We start from the raw sequence: 21335 nt of genomic DNA, 5'->3' as shown, positions 1-21335 counted from the left end.
AAGGGTTAACGTGCGACGTTTTTTTATGTGCGTGTTTTGTGTGCTAAAGTTTTATTTGCTCCTGGAGGAGGAGGGAGTATTTTATGCGGCCTCTGGGATTGCCTCAATATTCCTTTTCTCGTTTTTGTTCACACATGGGTAACCGTAGGGCAACCTACAATTCATGTTTTATTAAAAAGCAACGTCAATTGGTATTACAACAAAGGTGTAACATTTGTGTTTATTTTGCCAAACTTATTTAGTAGCTGTAAAATTTAAATGAATTGTTTGCTGATTTCCGAAATTTTTAATCGCTTTAAATATCAGCATTATTTGATAGAGGTGATTGTTTTTCATCTTTATGGCAGTCGGGAATCATTGCAAAATTTGTCAGCATCAACTGGGAATATCACAATTTTTTGTAATTTTCAAAATTCAAACGATCTGGCAGCACTAAAGATGGCCACACTGCGCTTCTTGGGTCGCCGGAGGATTGTCGACTGTTGTCGACGACTGCTGAGCACGGATTTGGTCACAGCTCTACGTCCGTTTTACCAGGCCATTCAGACTGATCGCCTGGCTCACAGTCCGGCAGAGAAGCGGGTTAACGAGGAGTCACTGCGGCTGCTCAGCTCCCATTTGGAGTCCCTGACTGGAACGTCGTCACCCGGAAGTTGTCTTCCGCCCGATGGTCAACTGGAGTTCTACATGCCCTCGAGTTCGGATGAGACCGGAGGGCAGGTGGTAAGCCGTTTGGTTAGAGTGCAGGTGGACCGGAGTCTGCTGGACCCCAGGGCGGTGATAAGGAATATCCTGAGGTCCTGTAAGCTGCTGCCCAAGGAGAAGGAACACAACCAGGTTGAGCAGGTAAGTTCAAACTATTAAGCAACTTACTAAAAAGATTTAATACTAAAATGTGTTAATAATAATCGTGATCAGAATGCCATATTTGAAACCACTTACAACTGTCCAAAAGTATGCAATGAAACAAAGTACAAAAATTTGTGTTGCATACTTTTAGCCACGTTTGTGAGTGATTCTAGTCATTTGGTTTTTCCTAATATCCCTGTCTACCTTTTTTTCATTTCAGCGACAAGAACATGAGATGGAAAAGGAGTTGGAAAAAGTGCTGAGAAAGGAAGAATTAAAGCCGGTCAGGGAGAAAGTAAGACCGCCTCAGGCGCCAGCGGCAGTTCAAAAAAACTTCAGCGCCCTGAAGGACAGCCTCTTTAAGGACACCCAGGGGGAGCACTCCCTGGACACCTGGATGCGTCAGGCCCTGGCCCGTTTCCAGACCTTTGAGGTCACCTCTCTTCGCACCAAAATCGAGGCTCTAGAAGGATCACTGGTCCAATTGCTGGGCATTCGTGGAACCCGTTACGATTGTGGCTGCAACATGGAGCGCTATTACCATTGCCTTCGGAATCTTCAGGAGTTGTCGGAGGATCGTAAAGTCATCAGTCAGCTGGGAGCACTGCGAAATCGATTTGTGGTCTTTGCCCCGTACACTGGAATTAGTTTGGAGGGTGATGTGATGCTCTTCTCCGGTGATTCCCCCTTGGGTTGGCTGGCTTTTCTTGCCGAGATGCGTTTGCACGAGGAGCAATTAAAGTTGGTTCCGTTGTTCGAGAAAGCCCTGTCCGCCGTGCTGCTCGGGATCCGGATTGAGAGGCGTAAGGTTCCCGAGCCGGGATGTGAGGCCCGTGCCTATGCGGGCAGCTTGAAGCGGGTCATCCGGGCGGTCAGCGAACATTTGAAGCTGGAGGAGAGTGTCCAAGAGCTGCCGGCATCGCTGCAGGATCATCAGTTGGCCATTGTGCCGGACAGTGATGCACCGAAGGTCAGTCAAACTGGTCTTTTCCTGGCACCCGCCTCATGTTCGGGCCCCCAACTTGTGGAGTTCATCTGTCGGAACCTGGATGTGGCAAGTGGCCGATTTAGTCGCTATCGTCGGGACATCCAGGTGGAGCGACAGCTGTGGCGGCAATGCCAGGAGGAACTTGGTCTGCAGCGACTCAGCAAGGACGATTCCGTGACCCCGGACAAAATGGTCCAGGCCCTGCGGCATTTACTTCAAAGTGGCGTCAAGTCCTGCCGAGGTCTTAGTCTACACATTACCAACTATTGGTCGGTGCCCACCGATGGCATCGTCTGCATTCCCTGGGACTTTATGTCCCGCGAAAAATAGGAACTCCCATACGATGTCATAAAAAAAGTTGTGCCACTTAAATTGATAAATAAATACGTTTTGGTTTATAGTTGGATTATAAGGTATTCTTAGTTATAACTAAACCATTTTCATTTGTTTTAATGCATACCTTCTATTTATCCATATGTTTTTTAGTCAGCTGAACACATTGTTTATTCAACCAATTTGTATTGTCTACCTTTAAGTTTAATATTTTGGTACATTAAGCTCCCAGATGAATTTCCTTTTTTGGTTCATTACATTCCTTAGGCTTTTTGGGTGAACTGAATGTAGAAATAGGAAAGCATTCTGGTAAAGAAAAAAAAATAATACTAAACTGAACAGGACCATCGTTGGGCCAAAGCAAAGTTCGCAACTCTTGCCTGGATGACTGGGATTTTCCTGTACTTTTCGTTCGGCGTTCCCTTCTGGGGTTGAACGTGTCCCTATACGACTTCTGTTGACACTACCCATCTCCGACCATCGCATCCCTGCAGAGAGAGAAAATCTATCAAAAATGCATAATATTTCATTTATATCATATGTAATATCAGTGTAACCTATGTCAATGGATTCCAAGAAAATCGGCAGAGTACGGATCATTGTTGTGGGCCACCTTGTAAATCTATTGTAATATTTAATCTAAACTAAAGTATTTTCGGGTTAGTAACATTTTTTAAGGACTTTGTAATATTATTACAAAAATTAAGCTGGTAGTTTATTACCTACGAACCTAAGCATATTTATAACAGTTTATTATACGACAGTTTTTTCTCTGTATGGCGACCCTTTGAGCTATGTTTTCCTTTGCAACCCCGTGAAGGGGCGGATGGAGATGGAGTGGGTTTTTTGGGAGGTTGAAGCCCCTGGACCCTGCGCCCTCCGTTTTCCTCCTGTAGTGCGAAATTTTCTGTAAGATTTAGCTAATGTTCCATGGCTTCGCTCCATCAATGTCGAGCAGTGGGCATGGGGATGGTTTGGTTTGGTTTGGTTTGGCCTGGTATGGAATGGTATGGTATGGTATGGTGAACCCGGAACTTCAAACCTAAAGCCGGCGAAGTTTGTCTGGTGTCGTTTATCCTCCTTGTGCCTCTCCACCTCCACCTCCACCTCCACTTCCTGCCCTTTCGTTTTCCAGACGTTGTCATCCACCTCTCACCCACATTTTCCACCACACGTGTCCGTTGAGTGTCCACTGGGTAAAGAATTTTACTCCGTTACAATTTGCTACCAAGTATCAGTAATGATTTTCAAAAATATCACATATCTTTCCCAATAGAATACTTTGATAAAAGCACATTCTAAGGATATTAAGCATTTTAAACAAGGCCTGAAGTATTCATTTCACTCCCATATGCATTTGGTTCGAATTCCCGTTTTCCTTTTAATCGAAGCAACCTGAAATAAATAGGTTTGGAATTTGTAAATTTCTAAAAACAAGTAGTCCATGGACTCAACATATCCATCTGTCAAAGGCCAGTTGCCTAGCCCCAGACCTTTTTAGCTCAGTTACATTTATCTTCGCAACCCGTACGCATATACTTGTAGTAAGAAAAACATTTATTTTTTTCCTCCAAAAATTTTAAATTTCTTTTTTGTTTTTCAGTTTTATCACATTATATAAAATCATTGTATTATGGCCAAAGCTAAAGTAAGTCAGTGGATGGGTCAACTCCGTGATATGGGGAGAGTCCTGCGCTTGAATTTTCCCTCCATAGATAAAGCCAGATGGTCCCTGTCCTGGATTGAGGTGAGTTATTTTGGGATATTCATAAAAATATTTCCAAATTCGTGATATATTCGAGTTTGCGACGACAAGCAACGTTAAGAATTCGCGTTTTTTTTAATTGGACACATTTTTAAACGGTTTTGAATTCGAAAATAAATTGTGATTTTCTTCACAGACCGCCAAGAAACATTTACCCATTATGTCGTCCAAGAAAAACCCATCCGAAGCCAATGAAGTCCCAACATCCAAGAAAATTAAGTGCGATGATCAAAACGTTGGTTTGAATGGTATACGTGATCTTAAGCTGGACGATCCATCGATTCCAAAAATCGAAAACAAATTGACGGCGCGGCCCCAAAATGGTTTTATAAGTCGAGCCCTGTACTATCGGAGGCTCTACATCAAACGTTGAATGACATAATGAAGAAATGAAAATCAAAATTTAAATCAAAATTGTTGACGTAATAGCGAATTTTACAAATGGGACTCGTACACTTTGATTAACCGAAGAGTTTCGATACCGGTTATGTGCACAAAATCTTCCCAGTTCTATGTTACGAGTATTTCTAAATTCACTACGGTAAACAGAAGACAGATTTGTAACATAAAATTTGTGGCGCCGCTAGTAATCTAAAATTAACTGGAATTTCCAGATTAATAAACGTTTATATTTTTTATATTAGGCCAAGTAATTCTTAAATGTGTTTTTTTTGGCTTGATTACCCTTAGCAAGCTTTTTAACTGGTCAAAAATGTAGAGGGTGTCTTTCCTTCATTTGAACTCATCCGAATCAAGTGCTAAATATTCGATTTGCCTTTTTTCAAAAGCAGGGGCATGAATAAAGTAAATTTGAGGGCCTTTCTCGTTTCCATAGAGATTTAAAGCTTGTAAATCGGAGTAAGTCGGTTGAAACGGGGTTAAGGGATACTCGTACTCCCATGTGTGGCTGATTTGCACCATCATTAAAATCATCATCGTCAGCGTTTGTAATCTAATTTGCAGTCATCTCATCATCATCAATTGACCCCCATATTCGGAGTGTCCAGCTTGCGAGTGTCCTTTTCAAAAGTTTTACGCCCGGCATTCAATTTAAATGGGGTGGCCAATGGCCGTTCGAAGGGTGTATATGGGTGCGCATATTGTATGACCTAAAAAACTCGAGCCCTTAAACCCAAAACCTAAAATCCTAACTCAAACCCATGACAATCTTGTCGAGTGTCACTTTGAATAGATTTCGCTTTGTGGGTTTATAACGCCAAACAATGGACGAGTCTAATGAAAGGGGGTGTGCCCAAGCTCGAGGGGTGATTGCCTGAGTTCTTCTCGGAAAGTTTCCCAAAATTGGTTCTGGATTCGGTAGCGGAAATTGAAATAATAAAATTTGAAAGGTACTTCAAGGCGTTATTTGATAGTTGTGAGTCTAATTAGCAAGTGGATCAAGGAAGGAACTGAAGTGGTCCTAATTTTACATTAATAAGCGGTATTTACAAGTGTTAGGGCCATATGGCACCTTTTTGACTTTTGACTAAGTGACTGAATCTATTTTTTAAAAAGTACATAGCAACCTCAACAAGAACTGAATAAAATGTTGCAAGACTGTGGACCCTTTTTCTTTTTGTATACCCCATTTATGGTTACGTCTGGCTCATTTGAATTTCTTTTATTGTACAGAATTGAGTTAGTGTATGGTTTAAATTAGTAATATATATACTTAGTGTACTCTAAGGGAGACTGCTGTTTGCTCTTTTTATCTTAAGGATTACGAATGATGTAAGTGGGATGGTGTAAAGTGGAGTGCAGTGGATTAGTTAACACCTATTAATGGGATAAAATTATCCCTTGCAGAACTGCATGAGCTCCCAGAAGGTGCATCCACCCTGCTTGCAACATTGATCGGCGACATTCTGGACATCTCGCTTCCTGCGTTTCCCATCGCCGTGGGCCACCGTTCCCTGGGATGCGCATATCTCCTGTATCAAATCACTGAGTTCGGTGGAGCACATCTTTCGCCTCTGTTCTTTGCCCCATTCCGCGGGTGCAATGGGACTACCCGCCACTTGGGGCACCCAACTGCTGATCAGCGCCATCACGGCGACTAAAGTGGCCAGGACTAGCAGGATTCTGGACGTCGGCACTTCGGGAATCATCTGTAAAATATTTGTATTGTTTAGTGTATTTTATAGGACCATTTAAGAATTAGATTGATAATATTATACAATTTATTTACATTTATTATTGTTTCATACTGTAATATTTTTCCACCAAAGTTAAATTAGGGTTATATAGAGCATTAATGATATGCCTAAATTGGACCTATCAAGCAAATCTTCTGAACTGTGGATATTTAACTATCTAATTCGATATACTCCCACCATTTCTACTACAGTAAGGACACAATTCTTCGAAATCGGAGAGATAACTCCCATTTTTAACCCCCCCCTTCTCTTCCGCTTTGCACACGCGTCTGGGATCTCTTGGTTGGGCTCCCTTATCAGCGCTCAAATATTATTGTATTTTCCATTCGATTCGGATTCTGATTCTGTTATTGTTTGTGTCTGGGCTGGGCTGGGCTGGCCAGGAAATATATTTACATAAACTTCAGTGTTTAAAAATAACCCACCGATTTGCCTGCCTCGCCTGGCTCCCCACTTATCATTTGGAACATGAGTTCTGTTCTTTTTATACACAATCAGAAAGTCAGAGTGAGTGGGTAGTGCTAGGGGCCAATGGTGGGGGCATATGCCCCATGTGGCTCATGTTTTTGTTATTGTTATTGTTTGCCTTTACGACTCTCCTCTCCTTTGGAAACTCGGTTTCCAACCACACACTCTCTATATATAGTATGTGGTTCAATGTTTTTCCACTTCTGTCGCTTTCGTTTTCACAGCGATATACATGGGATCTATTCTATATATAGATCTCGTACACCACTTGGCTGATTTCGGCATTCGGTTAGTTAGTTTTTTTTTGTTTTCCTTGGAAAGAACCGATCTTGGCTCAAGTTTTATTTCGATCTTGATAAGAGGTTGAGGCTGTCGTTATAGTTGTGATAGGATAGTTCAAGGGGGATGTTATATTAAACTTTTCCACCTCCTTGAAAGGGGCTTTAAATTTCCCAGCCGACATTTTAATCTGTGGCTTTGTTTTCATAAAAGATCTTGAGGGATACCTCATACAATGAGCGCAAAACAATGAATAAAATATATATTGTTTTTCTTTAAAAGTCTCTGGTTTATTTAATTGAAAAACAAGCCTGATAAGCCATGAATGATGAACTTACTTTTAAGTTTGTAACATTACTTGGGATCATATATTAATCTATGTTGCGCTTAAATTTTGAACTTATTTTTTGGCCATATTTTTCAAGTGCTTGATCAAATCTATGATGTTAAGGAAATATTATACAATAATCTGGGTCTGGACAAGGTTTTTTTAACGTATTTTTATATTTTACTTACATTTGCATGCTGTTCTGTCCGGGTTTCGACGGTATTTTTGGGTTTCCTTTGTAGTCTTCGATCGAGGTTTTGGTTATATATGTGTTGTTGAATATACGTTGGTTATATAGCGTTTATATTGTGGGTGTTTATATGTATATATATATATCAGGGTGCTCCCTTTTCTTTTTCTGTCCTCAGAGTTTCTATCGGATTATCACTTGCTTAAGGAACTTTCTTTTTAGCTAATTTGCAGATTTCTTTTTGCGATCACACAGTTTCAAAATCACAATTAATTGACGAAAAAAAACAAAACAAAACGACTAAAATTAAGGGGTAATTATCCTTTTTCTTTTTGTTTTTGGTGGGTCTAGTTTTGAGTTTGAAGGTTTTGTGGGATTTTTGTAGGGTTTTTGTACGTGCAAAAAAAAAAAATAAAACCGAAACGATAAATATCCGTGAGCTTGGCGATTGAAGATCGATTAGAGTCCTTTTGCTATCGATTGGCTATTGGAGTGCGGGCAATCGAACAAGTGGTTAACTTCTGCTGCGGCTGCTGCGTTTTCGACTGCTGTTGCGGCTGCTGCTGCTGCGTTTTCTGCTGCTGCTGCGCCCGCAAGTTGTTGTTGCATCGCGTGACGTATTGTGGCAGGAACAGAGGAGTGCGGGTAGATGTGTCGGACCGCAGGAGAAGGAGGAGCGAGTGAGTGAGTGAGAGAGCAGGCGGCTGAAAATGCGAATTGTAGCGGTATTCCGCTGACGTTGCGACTGGCTTGGAATTGGAAACGCTTTTGGAAGCTGGACGCTTGGATGCTGAAACGTAAAGCTGGCGTTTTCGTTTTCTTGGGAGTATCTCGTATATTCCTATCTCCCGCGATCTTCCTCTCTCTTTCTCTCTCGCTAGGCTCTTATACTCACACTTAACCGCGCTCTGTTCGTCCTTATCTCTATCTCTTTCTGTGGGGGAGCGTAGAATCGAAACAGCTGTTTAACTCGCTCTTTCTCTCTAATTGTTTGCTGGTGTTTGTGGTTGTTTATTTTTAGACCATCCCATAAGTGGAGTCTATTATTAGAAGGTTTGCTTATCTCTATCTCGCTCGACACTTTCTTTCACTTTCCACCCTTTTTTTTATTGCACTTTTAGTGAATTCGCTCGAAAGAACGTTCTTCTCACTACCCTGCTGCGGCTTCACACTTTTAACTGCACTCTTTTGCGAACTCTTCTCGCTCGCTCGGAAGAACGTTCTTCGCAACGCCTTTCTTCCGCCTTCCACGAATTCTTCGTTTGCTCGGAAGAACGTTCTTCGTTGTTTCACAGCCAAATTGGAAAAGAACCGTTGCCGCGACGCCAGCGCAAAACGAAGCCTCACTTTACGCGCGAGTGAGCGAGATGGGGAGATGCAGCGAATGCGAAGCACGTGGACTGCAGGTGGAAGTGCGAGCGAGACGGCAGCCGCTGGAAGCAAAGTCCAGTGTCTTGGGGAAAAAAAGAATAAAAAAAAAAACACAGTAAACGCAAACAAATGCTTAAAATTAAACAATTTGCCGGCCATGACACATTCAATCAACTTTGGGTCACCGTGGGGCCGAGTGTTTGCGGGTGTGTGGGTGTTTGAGAGCGTTAATACAGGCCAACGTCTATACGCTGAACATTTATGGGTCAAGTTATATAGGGTTCCCCAGGACCTTTGCATTGGTAATATAACTCCAATTATAAACTTGTAATTACCGTGAACTTTTATGGGTCAAGTTGATCGGGAGTTCCGAGGACATGTCACACAAAGTGATACATTTAAATTGATTTTTCACATTATATCCAAATTCAGAGTGGTAATATATGTAATTATTATATGTATGGAAAATGTCCATTGGGCATATGTAGACCAATTTAAAGTTCCAAATATCACCATTACTAAGCCTGGTTTCCGTTCTCCAATACAATTTCGCATTGGTTTTTTGACATGACGCTGCGTTTGCGAAAATGAACAATTTCGTTATCGCATAATATAGTTATCCGGCTGTGAGTCATATCGGAAATTCACACTATAAATAAGTATATTCAACATATTTCTGCCGTTACACGTTTCGTCAGAGAATTGGAACCCAAAAATATAGTTTTAGTAAAGGTACTAGAAAACTTCGTTTTCAACTTAAAATGTATTTTAGAAAGATAGTTTGGGTTAGGAAAGTCGGACTGTATAACCATACAATGGAATAATCATATTAATAAGATCGCCTTTGAACAAAGTACACACGAACCTCGCATGTGTGGATGTGCGTGTATCTGTGTGTGAGTGACAAATGCACACAGCAACAAAAAGCACAACAACAATAAATAGAGTGAATCCATCAGTGGAAAAGCAGCATCCAATCCACGCTCTATACATGCACTTGTTGATTTTCATTTTCCTTATTAACGGTAACGCTTCGTCAAAGCGTCAAAGTTCAGCCGTTTAGATGACTCTAAACTATATTATTATGGGCTTGTATATTTATTTTTGTTCATACATACATATGTACATGTGTGCCATGGTATTTCCGTAACCCCTTGGCACCAATTTCACCAACTACAATTGATTATTGTTAACTGAACTGTAAGTGTTCAATTGGTTATAATAATAATGGTTAAATCGTTTGTATTTGTAAAATGACAGGTTGAAATTGAGGGATAACTGGGATAAATGCGGTTACCAATCAATTGAACAAAATGAATAAATAACTTGATCAATTTAAAATGGAACCATTTGAGATCTGTTCTTGGAAACTCTGAAAATACCCCGTATACGACCAGATATACCCTATATACACGGGGTCTTGGGCTTGGCTTGGCTTATAGATAATGTTTCGGCGATAAGGTTGTTGATGTTTTTGTTGCTGGAACTGCGACTTCGAGTGCAGCCGATGAAGAACAAGAACGGAAGCCAATGGGGCAGCCCAAAAGGGGGTGGTACGGGTCGGTCGGTGGGCGTTAATCAATGGGGGGTGGGGCGTTACGCCGTCCGTCCGTCCGTTCCGTCAGTTCCGTCAGTCAGTGAAAAAACCGTAAACAACGGCAACGTGAATTCGTCGTGATCTAGTTTCGATTCAAAATAAAATATCCCTATTTTTAGCATTAATCTTGGCTCTCCGCTGAGGAAAACAACATAGAGAGAAAACGAGATAGAGAGGGAGCGAAGAATGGGGCCCTACGTGCCAAGTCATCGGGCGCGATAAGCGAAGGCTTGTACATACTCAGAAAAATATTATCCAAGTATCCAAATTTTTATTAAATAATTAGTAATTAGTGGATTTCGTTGTGCGTTGATAAGTAGATAGATTATATTCCCCAAAATCGATTATTAATCCTTTGATTTTTCTAGGAGTCATACGAATTTTATAGAAAAACTGGGTATAACAGTTAATACTTACCAAATAATTTCATGGCAAACCTGGTTTGTGATAATCAAGTTTTGGTTGCTATTTTCTCTCCGTGTAGGTATACCATCTGTTGTTTTGGGAGAGACTAACGAAGGCGGCGATTGAAAATGGGCGGCCCGTCGTTGGATGGATGAATTGGATTGGAGGGATTGGATCGGGATCTGATCTGAGCGCCATGAGCAATACGCAATGCGGGGCAGAGTCCAAGGTGGGAAGATCCACACGGGAGGCATGCCACGTCAGGGTCAACGAATCGAGTAGGATCGGATCGATAACCGATGGGTGAATAATATTTGTATAATAATATATTGTGCTCTAAGATGTTAAAGATTATGAATTAGGGGAAAACCAAAGGGAAGTGCTAACTAAAACTATTCGACAACTTTGTGAGATCGTTTTAAAGATTGCAAAATCCTTTAGGTAATAATAATAAGGTAGCTATCTTCTGGTAAGCGTTCATTGTGCTTTAATTTATCGATGACGAATTAGTAAAGGGTTAAAGACAGGTGATCGATATTTTCGATAGATCGATTTAAAATGCTGGGAAAGCAAGAGTGGGCTCTTGGTTTTTTTCCTCTAGCCAAAGGTTGAGATAAGCGGCGAGTGGGAGGCGCCACAGATCTCCCTCCCACTACAGAACTCCCCCCCCCCCCCCCTCAGGGGGGTGAGGGGTTGCCAGGAGGCGATCGAGCGAATATTGTTTACTTGTGCTAAAATTGGATCTTCATTGATTGACATTTGCGGCAATCGGGCGCCAACAACAAGACATCGCGAATCTATATCTATAGCTCAGAGCACGAAGCTGTAGCTCAGACGCAGATTATTGACCCAGAAGCGTGGAGGAGGTTTGTTGTTGATACCAAAAGCCTAGACATCGGCGACAACAGTCTGCAATCGTAATGTATAAGCAACAGAAACAACAACAACAACAAAAACAATAACAAATCAAATTCCCATTCTAGCGAATTGAACTTTGCAATTAAGTTGCAAGTTCCATCGAACTAGCTCGTAATGGAAATTCCTTAAAATCGCATATTCTATAAAACCAAACAAATTCTTCAGCATTAGTTTTAATTTCAATATTTTATGGTTAGGCTTTTAAGCTTTTCCGCTTAACACAAGTGCTTCAGAAACTATTTCCATAATATAATATTATAATAAAAATCATTAAAAATGATATCTTTATTACCATCAAAAGGTCTATAAGTCTTTAAGAGGGAATGTGATATTTATGAACACGTTCTAAATAAACTCTTTATAATTTGTGAACACACCTTTGCACATTTGTTGTCCATTTTAATTCTCATTTAAATACTCAAGATTCTTGTATTTTTTACTCACGAGGCGTTGTGAAAAAACAGCTCACGAAATTATCGCCCGATGTCAATAAACTGTCGCCAACGACCCCAAAAAAAGCAACAACAGAAATTGGAGGTGTTTGAGTGTGGGTGGATGGGTGGTGATGTGGGTGGTTGGGTGGTTGAGTGGTGGAAATGAAGAGCAAAGAGCAACAATCGAGAGAAGCAGCCACCAGCGGGCATAGACACACTTTTTTTTTGAGTATTTTTCTTTTTTTTTGCCTTCACTTTTGTGGGCGGTGGGTGCTGTTTCACAGCTGCCAATGAACTGCAATCGGTTAAAAGTCCTTAAGGTCAACGTCTGGCCCACAAAACGCCAACGAGTGCTGAATTGGAACTCAACCCGCCAAAAAACAAAAGACCTTGAACTCAGTGAACATCAAAAATTGGACAATCAACTTGGGACTTCAAATAAACTGAGTTCTTTAAATTAATCCATGGAACCAATTTCTAAATTTAACGCTCTAAGTGAAACTGTGTGCTTTTTGGGAAATTACCCCATTTGATAGTACTTTGAACTTAATGCTTTAACAAGATAAGATTAAAATAGAATATTAAAAATATTTATTTAATTTTATTTTTCTAGGAATTGTAATTACCAAAACAGTACTTAAGAATCATTTACTATGAATTCGAAGAATGAATTCAATTCAATACTATTACTATAAGCAGAAACTGTTTGTTTACTCGGCATTTCAAGGTTGATTTGATTTTAGTTCAACCGTCAATGAAATAGGAACCACTGACCCACAAAACCCATCTCTAATCTGTTTTCCCGGACTCTCCGACTCCGACTCTGACTCCGTAACCGTCTTCGTATTCGTAATCTGCGGGGGTTGGGAATCGGGAATCGGAAATAGGGAGTTGGGGAAATGTCTGCCATCCGTCTGGCCGGCTGGTGACCTTGAGAGCCCCTCCTAAATACCCCGAAGACCCCGAATAACCCGATAAACCGGGGGACATTGCACCCACGAAAAAAGTGTGTGTGTGTCCCGATGAACTTTCACCCCGAGCTTTTCAATTTCCATTTCCCATGAAACAGAAGCCAGCGAATCACTTAAACGGCGCGTGGTCCCAACTTGTAAACAGAATCGAGTTCACTATATGCCAGACTTACTCTACACATTACATTTATATACATATATATACTCGTGTGTCCTACGTATATATATAATATTTACACGCAAGTATTATGAATAAGTACTCGTGTGATTAGGAGTGTGATTTCAAAATAAATCATTAACCGCATTTCTATCATTTTCATCAATTAATCATTGACCAAAAAGCAAATCGTGCACATACATATATAATTGAAAACAATCCATTGGTACATACATACATATATTTATATTGACATCAATTCTGGTGGACAGTACGATTCATAGTTAATAAATAAAAAACAATTCTTGGCTGCTATCTACTCCCACGATCTTGTCATTTCGAAACGCACTGTTTGCCATGCATATTTTATATAATTATGCGAATTCAGATTGTAAACAATTTTACAAATAGTCGCAATAACAATTAAAGCTGATTTGCTTTCGATTAGAGATAAGAGCAGTATTTTAAGTATTCTATGGAATCTTGGCGCTTCACGGGGAAAGAAGGAGCACAAGGGTATCACAGAGTGACCTGGTTCCAATCTTTCAATCTTGCAATCTGTTTGATTTCCCACGTGGCCGCTATTTTACAATCGTTATGGGAAATCATTAGGGGCTGACTTTTACAACCCACTGAAATCTTGATTACTTTCTAAATGTACTTATCTTTTGACATTCTTATCAGGGATCAGAGATCCTAACCTAATGATGATTAACCCCATATACAACTATCTGATTTTGGTACAAAATATGGTAGTTATAATTTTGGATTTACTTGGATTTCATGTTGATTACAGTTTAAATCAAACGACTTGGGGTCGATATCATTCCCAGAGAGATTTCCAAAGCACAAATTTCTGGAGAGCATGCAACACGATTCTTACGGATATTATATCAAATGGGGGCCAGACATATATGCCGTCTTAAGGGTTCCTCCTTGGTCGGCGATGCGGATTCCTATTTCCGGCTGAGGGGCCATAGCGTGGCCTATTTCCGTCGTGGAAGTCCGCGCTGCTCATGTTCTGGGCCAAGTATTCGGCCACAAATTCCGATGGACTGACTTTGACATCGGCGCCTGGTTCCGAAGTTCCCTCCTTAGACGAATCCCGCAGGCCTTCCAGTCTTTTCTGCTCCTTTTTGAAAGCCTCCAAGGCCAGAAATAGAAACGGCTGAGTCTCTTGAGTCTCATCGGCTCCAGAACGCGGTATTGTGTGGGGGCTCCTTCTCGAAGGACACGCCGCCTCTCTTCCCAAACGCTCAGCGGCTAAACGATTCCTATTTGCCACCTCATCACGCAAACGGCGCTCCAAGAATCTTGTCACTTCCTCGCTAATATCTAGGTGGAAAAACAAAATGTTTAGTGATCATGAAAATTTTAAAAAATGTATAATTTTGTATAAGCCTTACAAGGCATGTTGTTGATTTTGACGCTTTATTCTACTGTTGAAATGGGAACACAAAAACCTAAATATTTAAAATTTAAATCGAGCTGAGTAATTCTCATTCGACTTGGGTCAACTGAAATGTGAAAAATGGTAAGGCTTCAAAATCAATGCCAACTTTGAATAAAAAAATGTTACTCCCTATTATTGCACAAAAGAGATCAGTTTTTTCGTCGTCAAATTGCGAAATGGAGCCAGAATAAGGAATGTCATACCTCGTTGAGCTCGTAATTAAATTTCCAATCGATTGGCATTTAAATCTGGAAACTTTATTTTTTGAAAATTTTTCGAAAAAAAAAAAGATGCAACCCCTTATAAAAAATGCGAAATTTGGTCAAAAAATAAATTTCCCAAAAAGTGGTGGGGACCGTTAGCTCAGATTGTTAGCTGCTCAAAACAGTCGGTCTTGTTGTTGTGCGCCTCAATTTGACTAAATTACGACTGAAAAACGGCTAAAAATAAACGTATTTTTGACCAAAAAATGTTACTCCCTATTTTTACAGAAAAAAGATCAGTTTTTTCGTCGTCAAAGGGCGAAATGGAGCCAGAATAAGGAATGTGATACCTCGTTGAGCTCGTAGTTAAAATTCGAATCGATTGGTATTTAAATCTAAAAACTTTAATTTTTGAAAATTTTTTGAAAAAAACAGATGATACAACCCCTTAGAAAAAATGCAAAAATTAATCAAAAAATTAATTTCCCAAAAAGTTGTGGGGATCGATAGCCTTTGTTGTTAGCTGCTCATAACAGTCGGTCTCTTTTTTGTGCGCCGCGATTTGACTGAATTACGACTTAAAAACGGCTTAAAAATAACGTATTTTTCGTCAAAAAATAATATTCCCTATTTTTGATCAAAACAAAAAAACAGTATTTTGGTCCACAAATTGCCAAATGAGGTCAGAACATGGAATGTGATACCTCGTTGAGCTCGTAATTAAATTTCGAATAAATTATTTTATCAAAGATTCTAAATTGGTTCTAAGGAAAGTGTACAAATATCTCATGTATGTATACCATTTGTGCTGCCCTTTGAGGGATATTATTTTAGACCCACCTCGAATCTCTCTCACGGTGCGGGGACTCCAGGGTACGAACCTCGGGTCGTCGACGTATTGCGTTCCTTCGAACATACCCACTACTTGAGGTGGATGGGTGAACCTCCTCCTGGGGGCGGGAACTTGATGTCCAACCGCCGGTGGATTGTTCGCGATTTGGTCCTGAACCGAAGACTGAAGGTGAAACCGAGATGAGAAAGGACCATCATAAGTATAAGTGTTACATTGGCAGGTCTGCAGGTATTTGCCACAAGAAATACGCAACGTCACTCGAATATATTTACCATGTTTATTAGCTTTTTGTATGCTTTATAGTTTTTTTTTTGTTTTATAAAAAATAACAAAGGTCCGCTTTAAATAATACACATACAATTTTGTTAAGTTAGGAAAAGGTTTTCAAAGTTACAGAAATGCCATAGAAATGATTGAATAAAAAGATACAAATTCCAAGGGTTCCTCATTTTCGATTTCAGGAGCAGATAAATTATTTATTTCGCTTAAAATTGTCCACAAATAAATATGTAAATAAAATGTTTGGTTTTTTGTTATATACTAACTCCTTGAATTTTAGTTATTATTAATAGTCAAAAGTAAAGAAGTTTTAAATAATTTTACATTTCGCAAGGCGCTTCCTGTTGTTGGTTTGTTGGTACTGCACCGTTTAAATTGCCTACGCCACCTGTCGGGCCAACGGCGAACCGAGAAAGTATCGACATTCATCGATAACGATATGTTTCGGCCTCTGTTTTGGTTATCAATCGCGGCGGAGAAGTCACGGCTATCAGTTCGTGGTCCATCGCTAGCACATTCAGGTTTTAATTAAGTAAATTTAGGAAACAACACTGTTTACTGTTGCGGATTAGAGGTTCATGATTTATATTTGGTTTATTAAAAAGTACAACCCTTAATTGTTATTGGCTTATAAGTTTACGTGTCATGTTTGCGAAAATATGCGTCTGCATTGAAACATGGTAACTGGATCCAAAAGTTGTGTGCTAAAATTGAAAGTGAAATTAAAGCTGCGATACCATTGGCGATAGTCGGGCAGCCATCGGAAATCGGAGGAGCCGGCTGGACGGGATGTTATCGGAAAATTGACAGCCCTGAAAATCCTTTGGAAAATCCTCAAGTTCAGCTGCTTTTGCACACACTGACCTTCATTATACATACAAACCCATATATATACAAGGTGCGTTCTGTGTGCGTGCATGTATGTGCGCCTGCAAGTGTGTGGGAGCACTGGAAAAAAGGTTGGAAAGGAAACACAAGCCAAAAAAAAATCAGTGAAAAACGAGCATTTAGTTAAAATATTGCAAGCCGGAAAAGTCGACCGTCGAAAAAGTCAAGGACGCAATGCTGCCCCCCGCCCACAGAAGTGGATGTGGGTGGCTCACCCATTAGAACTCCACTAAAACGCAAGCGCAGGAGTTTTTTCCTTCAAGAAGTCAAGGCTTCTTCGTTTTCGGGGTCATGGTCACAGGCCGTAGGATATAGCGTAGAGCGTATATCATATAGGATATAGTCGCAAAGCAACATCATGTCCAGCGAATCCTCCACCGAAGGCGACAGTGATCTATACGATCCACTGGCCGAGGAGCTCCACAATGTCCAGTTGGTTAAGCATGTGACCCGGGAGAACATCGATGCCCTGAACGCCAAGTTTGCCAATCTGCAGGAGCCACCAGCCATGTACTTAATGGGTAAGTCCTCTTGGACCCCGGGAAATCCCACACAGAATACCCAGGAACCACATACCTATGTTGTTATATATAGAGGCATTAATACATTACACATAATCTCTTCTTCCACAGAATATCAGGAGTTGACCTCCAAGCTCCATGAACTGGAGGCCAAGGAGCAAGAGCTCATGGAGCGACTGAACTCCCAGGACCAGCAGGAGGACGTCTCCTTGGTTGAGCGTTTTAAGGAGCAGCCGCACTATCAAAATCAAACCCAAATCCTGCAACAACAGCGGCAACTGGCTCGAGTCCATCATGGCAATGATCTTACGGACAGCTTGGGCTCCCAGCCGGGCAGCCAGTGCGGTACTTTGACCCGCCAGCCGAAGATCCTCTTGAGAGCCCACCTGCCCAATCAACAGCGCACTTCAGTGGAGGTCATTTCGGGAGTTCGACTATGTGATGCCCTCATGAAGGCCCTGAAACTCCGACAGTTAACGCCGGATATGTGCGAAGTGAGCACAACTCATTCCGGTAGACATATCATACCCTGGCAAACGGACATTGGCACTCTGCACGTGGAGGAGATATTTGTGAGGCTTCTGGACAAGTTTCCCATTAGGACACACATCAAGCACCAAATCATAAGGAAGACCTTCTTCTCGCTTGTGTTTTGTGAGGGCTGTCGCAGGCTTTTGTTCACCGGGTTCTACTGTAGCCAGTGTAATTTCCGATTCCATCAGCGGTGCGCCAATAGAGTTCCCATGCTGTGCCAGCCCTTTCCCATGGATAGCTACTATCAGCTACTCCTAGCAGAGAATCCGGAAACTGGCGTCGGTTTCCCCGGCAGAGGCACTGCTGTCCGGTTCAACATAGGCGGCACCCGTAGTCGCAGTCGCCGATGCAGCAGCAGTGGCAGCAGCAGCAGCTCCAAGCCACCATCGTCGTCCTCTGGAAACCATCGACAGGGTCGTCCGCCCAGGATCAGCCAGGATGATCGATCCAATTCCGCTCCAAATGTGTGCATCAACAACATCCGATCGGTAACTAGCGAGGTACAGCGCAGTTTGATCATGCAGGCCAGGCCTCCATTGCCGGTGAGTTCGGTGATTCTATGTCGCTTACGACTTATGTGATGGTCTTACATGTGGTGTGGTTTCTTACAGTATCCCTGCACGGATCACTCGAACTCCACACAGGCATCGCCCACCAGCACACTAAAGCATAATCGCCCCAGGGCAAGATCCGCCGATGAGAGTAACAAGAATCTGCTTTCAAGGGACGGCAAGAGCTCCGAGGAGAATTGGGTAAGATGGTTTATCACTGCTACCTGTCGTCTTAGCTTCATAATAATTTTCACTCGCAGAATATCCAGGCGGAGGAGATTTTGATTGGACCTCGAATTGGATCGGGATCCTTTGGAACCGTTTACCGCGCCCACTGGCACGGACCCGTGGCCGTAAAGACGCTCAACGTGAAGACCCCGAGTCCTGCCCAGTTGCAGGCCTTCAAGAACGAGGTGGCCATGCTTAAGAAGACGCGCCACTGCAACATTCTGCTCTTCATGGGCTGTGTGTCCAAGCCATCTTTGGCGATTGTAACGCAATGGTGCGAGGGCAGTAGTCTCTACAAGCACGTCCATGTCAGCGAAACCAAGTTTAAGTTAAACACGCTCATCGATATTGGTCGCCAGGTTGCCCAGGGCATGGATTACCTGCATGCCAAGAACATCATACACAGGTGGGTTGTGAGAAATTAATGAGCACCGCATCTTGATAATAACCTATATTTTACACCTACCAGAGACCTCAAGTCGAACAATATCTTTTTGCACGAGGATCTCTCAGTGAAGATTGGAGATTTCGGACTGGCAACGGCGAAAACTCGATGGTCTGGTGAGAAACAGGCCAACCAGCCTACGGGCAGTATTTTATGGATGGCTCCGGAGGTCATTCGCATGCAGGAACTGAATCCCTACTCCTTTCAATCGGACGTTTACGCCTTTGGGATCGTGATGTACGAACTGCTGGCAGAGTGCCTGCCATACGGTCATATTAACAATAAGGATCAGATCCTTTTTATGGTTGGACGTGGACTCTTACGCCCGGACATGAGTCAAGTGCGTTCGGATGCACCGCAGGCATTGAAGCGCTTGGCCGAGGATTGCATCAAGTATACGCCCAAGGACCGACCACTCTTTAGGCCGCTGCTCAATATGTTGGAGAATATGCTGCGCACCTTGCCCAAAATCCATCGCAGTGCCAGTGAACCGAACTTGACGCAATCGCAGCTGCAGAACGATGAGTTTCTGTATCTGCCCAGCCCAAAGACGCCGGTGAACTTTAACAACTTTCAGTTCTTCGGCAGTGCTGGGAATATTTAGAAAGCCGCCTGTACCTGTACTTAAACCCTTGCGTGATCAAAGTGATCCTATTTCTATACATATGTATTTTCGGTTTTTGTCCCTCTGTACATAAGCGATTTGCGAATGGGACGGCTTTGGCTGCCCACCAAAGTGAAAGAGATGGGTGGTGGTTGGCTGCCGACCCAAGGAGCGAAAATTGCTGCTTTCCTTGGAACTGACAAGGTGCATTTCTGTTACCACAAAACGACTACAAAACTGTAAACTAAACTGCAACGCCCATGTGTACATAACTGCATCATAACTTATATACGTTAGGCAAAACTACTGAAACTAAACTAAACTAAACTAGCTGATCGTAATTACATTATACACATTATACTTATACTACAAAAAGAATGACGATGTTGTCTCTGGAGTTGGAGTGGAGTGAAGAAGCTGATGGATGTGGCGAATTAAAAGGTATCAAAATAAAGCCTTTCATTATACAATTAGTAAATAAATTCAGGTATACATTTAGGTGTTTATATTGGTTATTTAAGACAAACTCTTTAGTTGTTATGTTTATTGGTTTAAAATAGGATCTTTAAGGTATTGTTGAATTTTTTAGTTTAATTTATTTTTATGAAAAGGAAGGATAGAATGTTTAAAAGGCATCGTTTTATTTCAAAATAATTTAATGTCCGAGAAATTGAAAGGTATTTATTATTTAAGGAACTTTTCTATCTTTCTCATAAGTTTTCTTTGAAGTGCTATTTAAGTATTCAGTTTTAATTATGATGCGATTAAGATCATGGCTCAATGAAACAGGAAGAACAGAAAGGGCGGAGACTATAGTATATTTAAGAAACTTAAGCATTCTTTCAAGAAGTTTTAAAGAACATTTTAGGAAAAAACAAGACGTACTGATTCGGTTGGATACATTTTATTCATTTAGCAACAGGAAGGCGGGATCCCGGGATCCAACATGACTTAAACATATCTACTGGCGATGGCCAGAACCTTAGTGTAGTCGGCTCCCTTGGCCAGGGTCTTCTCCTTGAGGATGGTGCGCAGGATGGTGGGAATGGGCACGTGTATCCGGGTGCCCAACGGACTGCCATTGTCGTCGATGAGGACCAGGTTGTTGCTGTCGAACTTGGGCTGTTTGGGCTTCTGGTTCTGCTTGAGGCCCACCAGGATGCCCTTCTTCATCTGCCCCTTGATGGCCACCAGGACCTTGTCGCCGATGAGACCCACGCCGCGCTTGTTGTACACATGGATGCACCTGGGCGGCCGTCCCTCGGCCATCGCCTTCTTGCCCAAATCGCTGTTGTCCACCACTCGTAACCGGGCCAATTTCCGGATTTCGAAGCACGCCGGCGTCGTGTGAATCAACTCCTGCCGTTGCAGGCCGCCCAAGGTCGTTGCCAGTGGCTGGGCCATCGGTCTCAAGGTCTTCACGATGCTCAGCGCCATTATTCGCAGGTATTTGCCTTTTCTCAATTTATTTAATTCATAGAAATCAAAGAAAAACAACAAACTAAATTATACAATTTTCTATTTGGCTAACAGTGTTGCCATACCGCAGAGGAAATCATATGGTGCG

The 21335-nt window shown here is 41.8% G+C and overlaps 5 protein-coding genes and 1 long non-coding RNA gene across 9 annotated transcripts in view; 3 read left to right on the top strand and 3 right to left on the bottom strand.

Annotated features, from left to right (window-relative positions):
* The window catches only part of LOC108017012 (uncharacterized), a 41588-nt gene extending 37287 nt beyond the window's left edge, over nucleotides 1–4301 (top strand). For 2 of the 3 annotated variants that reach the window (XR_010654820.2, XR_010654819.2), the window contains exons 2-3: nucleotides 3774–3917; nucleotides 4072–4301. This is a non-coding gene — a long non-coding RNA (uncharacterized lncRNA). Of the gene's footprint in view, nucleotides 1–3563; nucleotides 3715–3773; nucleotides 3918–4071 lie in introns of those variants that run through there. The other variant, XR_010654818.2, reaches the window with a different exon arrangement.
* LOC108017009 (T-cell activation inhibitor, mitochondrial) lies at nucleotides 304–2249 on the top strand. Its single transcript, XM_017083964.4, has 2 exons — nucleotides 304–846; nucleotides 1070–2249. Exons 1-2 carry the CDS (start codon nucleotides 439–441, stop codon nucleotides 2165–2167), a joined length of 1506 nt encoding a protein of 501 aa, XP_016939453.2. The 5' UTR covers nucleotides 304–438; the 3' UTR covers nucleotides 2168–2249.
* A 1240-nt stretch (nucleotides 4302–5541) lies between the features above and the next one.
* On the bottom strand, nucleotides 5542–8608 carry Ilp6 (Insulin-like peptide 6). Its single transcript, XM_017083324.4, has 2 exons — nucleotides 7355–8608; nucleotides 5542–6043 (listed from the first exon to the last, which is right to left on the bottom strand). The coding sequence occupies exon 2, from the start codon at nucleotides 6041–6043 to the stop codon at nucleotides 5729–5731; it is 315 nt and encodes a 104-aa protein (XP_016938813.1). The 5' UTR covers nucleotides 7355–8608; the 3' UTR covers nucleotides 5542–5728.
* Nucleotides 8609–13987: 5379 nt separating this feature from the next.
* Nucleotides 13988–16008, bottom strand: LOC108016703 (uncharacterized). The gene is made up of 3 exons (XM_065867823.2): nucleotides 15991–16008; nucleotides 15706–15868; nucleotides 13988–14544 (listed from the first exon to the last, which is right to left on the bottom strand). The coding sequence occupies exons 1-3, from the start codon at nucleotides 15991–15993 to the stop codon at nucleotides 14132–14134; spliced, it is 579 nt and encodes a 192-aa protein (XP_065723895.2). The 5' UTR covers nucleotides 15994–16008; the 3' UTR covers nucleotides 13988–14131.
* Nucleotides 16009–16481: 473 nt separating this feature from the next.
* On the top strand, nucleotides 16482–20266 carry Raf (Raf oncogene). Of its 2 annotated transcripts, XM_017083889.4 has the most exons (5): nucleotides 16484–17406; nucleotides 17518–18482; nucleotides 18552–18692; nucleotides 18752–19125; nucleotides 19189–20266. In XM_017083889.4, the coding sequence occupies exons 1-5, from the start codon at nucleotides 17244–17246 to the stop codon at nucleotides 19766–19768; spliced, it is 2223 nt and encodes a 740-aa protein (XP_016939378.1). In that variant the 5' UTR covers nucleotides 16484–17243; the 3' UTR covers nucleotides 19769–20266. The 2 variants fall into 2 exon arrangements, with proteins under 2 accessions (XP_036676841.2, XP_016939378.1); XM_036820946.3 differs by having other exon boundaries at nucleotides 16482–18482.
* A 390-nt stretch (nucleotides 20267–20656) lies between these two features.
* mRpL14 (mitochondrial ribosomal protein L14) lies at nucleotides 20657–21316 on the bottom strand. The gene has a single exon (XM_017083399.4). The coding sequence runs from the start codon at nucleotides 21203–21205 to the stop codon at nucleotides 20720–20722; it is 486 nt and encodes a 161-aa protein (XP_016938888.2). The 5' UTR covers nucleotides 21206–21316; the 3' UTR covers nucleotides 20657–20719.
* Nucleotides 21317–21335: the final 19 nt, after the last annotated feature.

This window comes from Drosophila suzukii, chromosome X (assembly GCF_043229965.1).
Source record: "Drosophila suzukii chromosome X, CBGP_Dsuzu_IsoJpt1.0, whole genome shotgun sequence".
Classification (NCBI taxonomy): Eukaryota; Metazoa; Arthropoda; class Insecta; order Diptera; family Drosophilidae; genus Drosophila; species Drosophila suzukii.
This window is presented reverse-complemented; position numbering and strand designations above follow the sequence as displayed.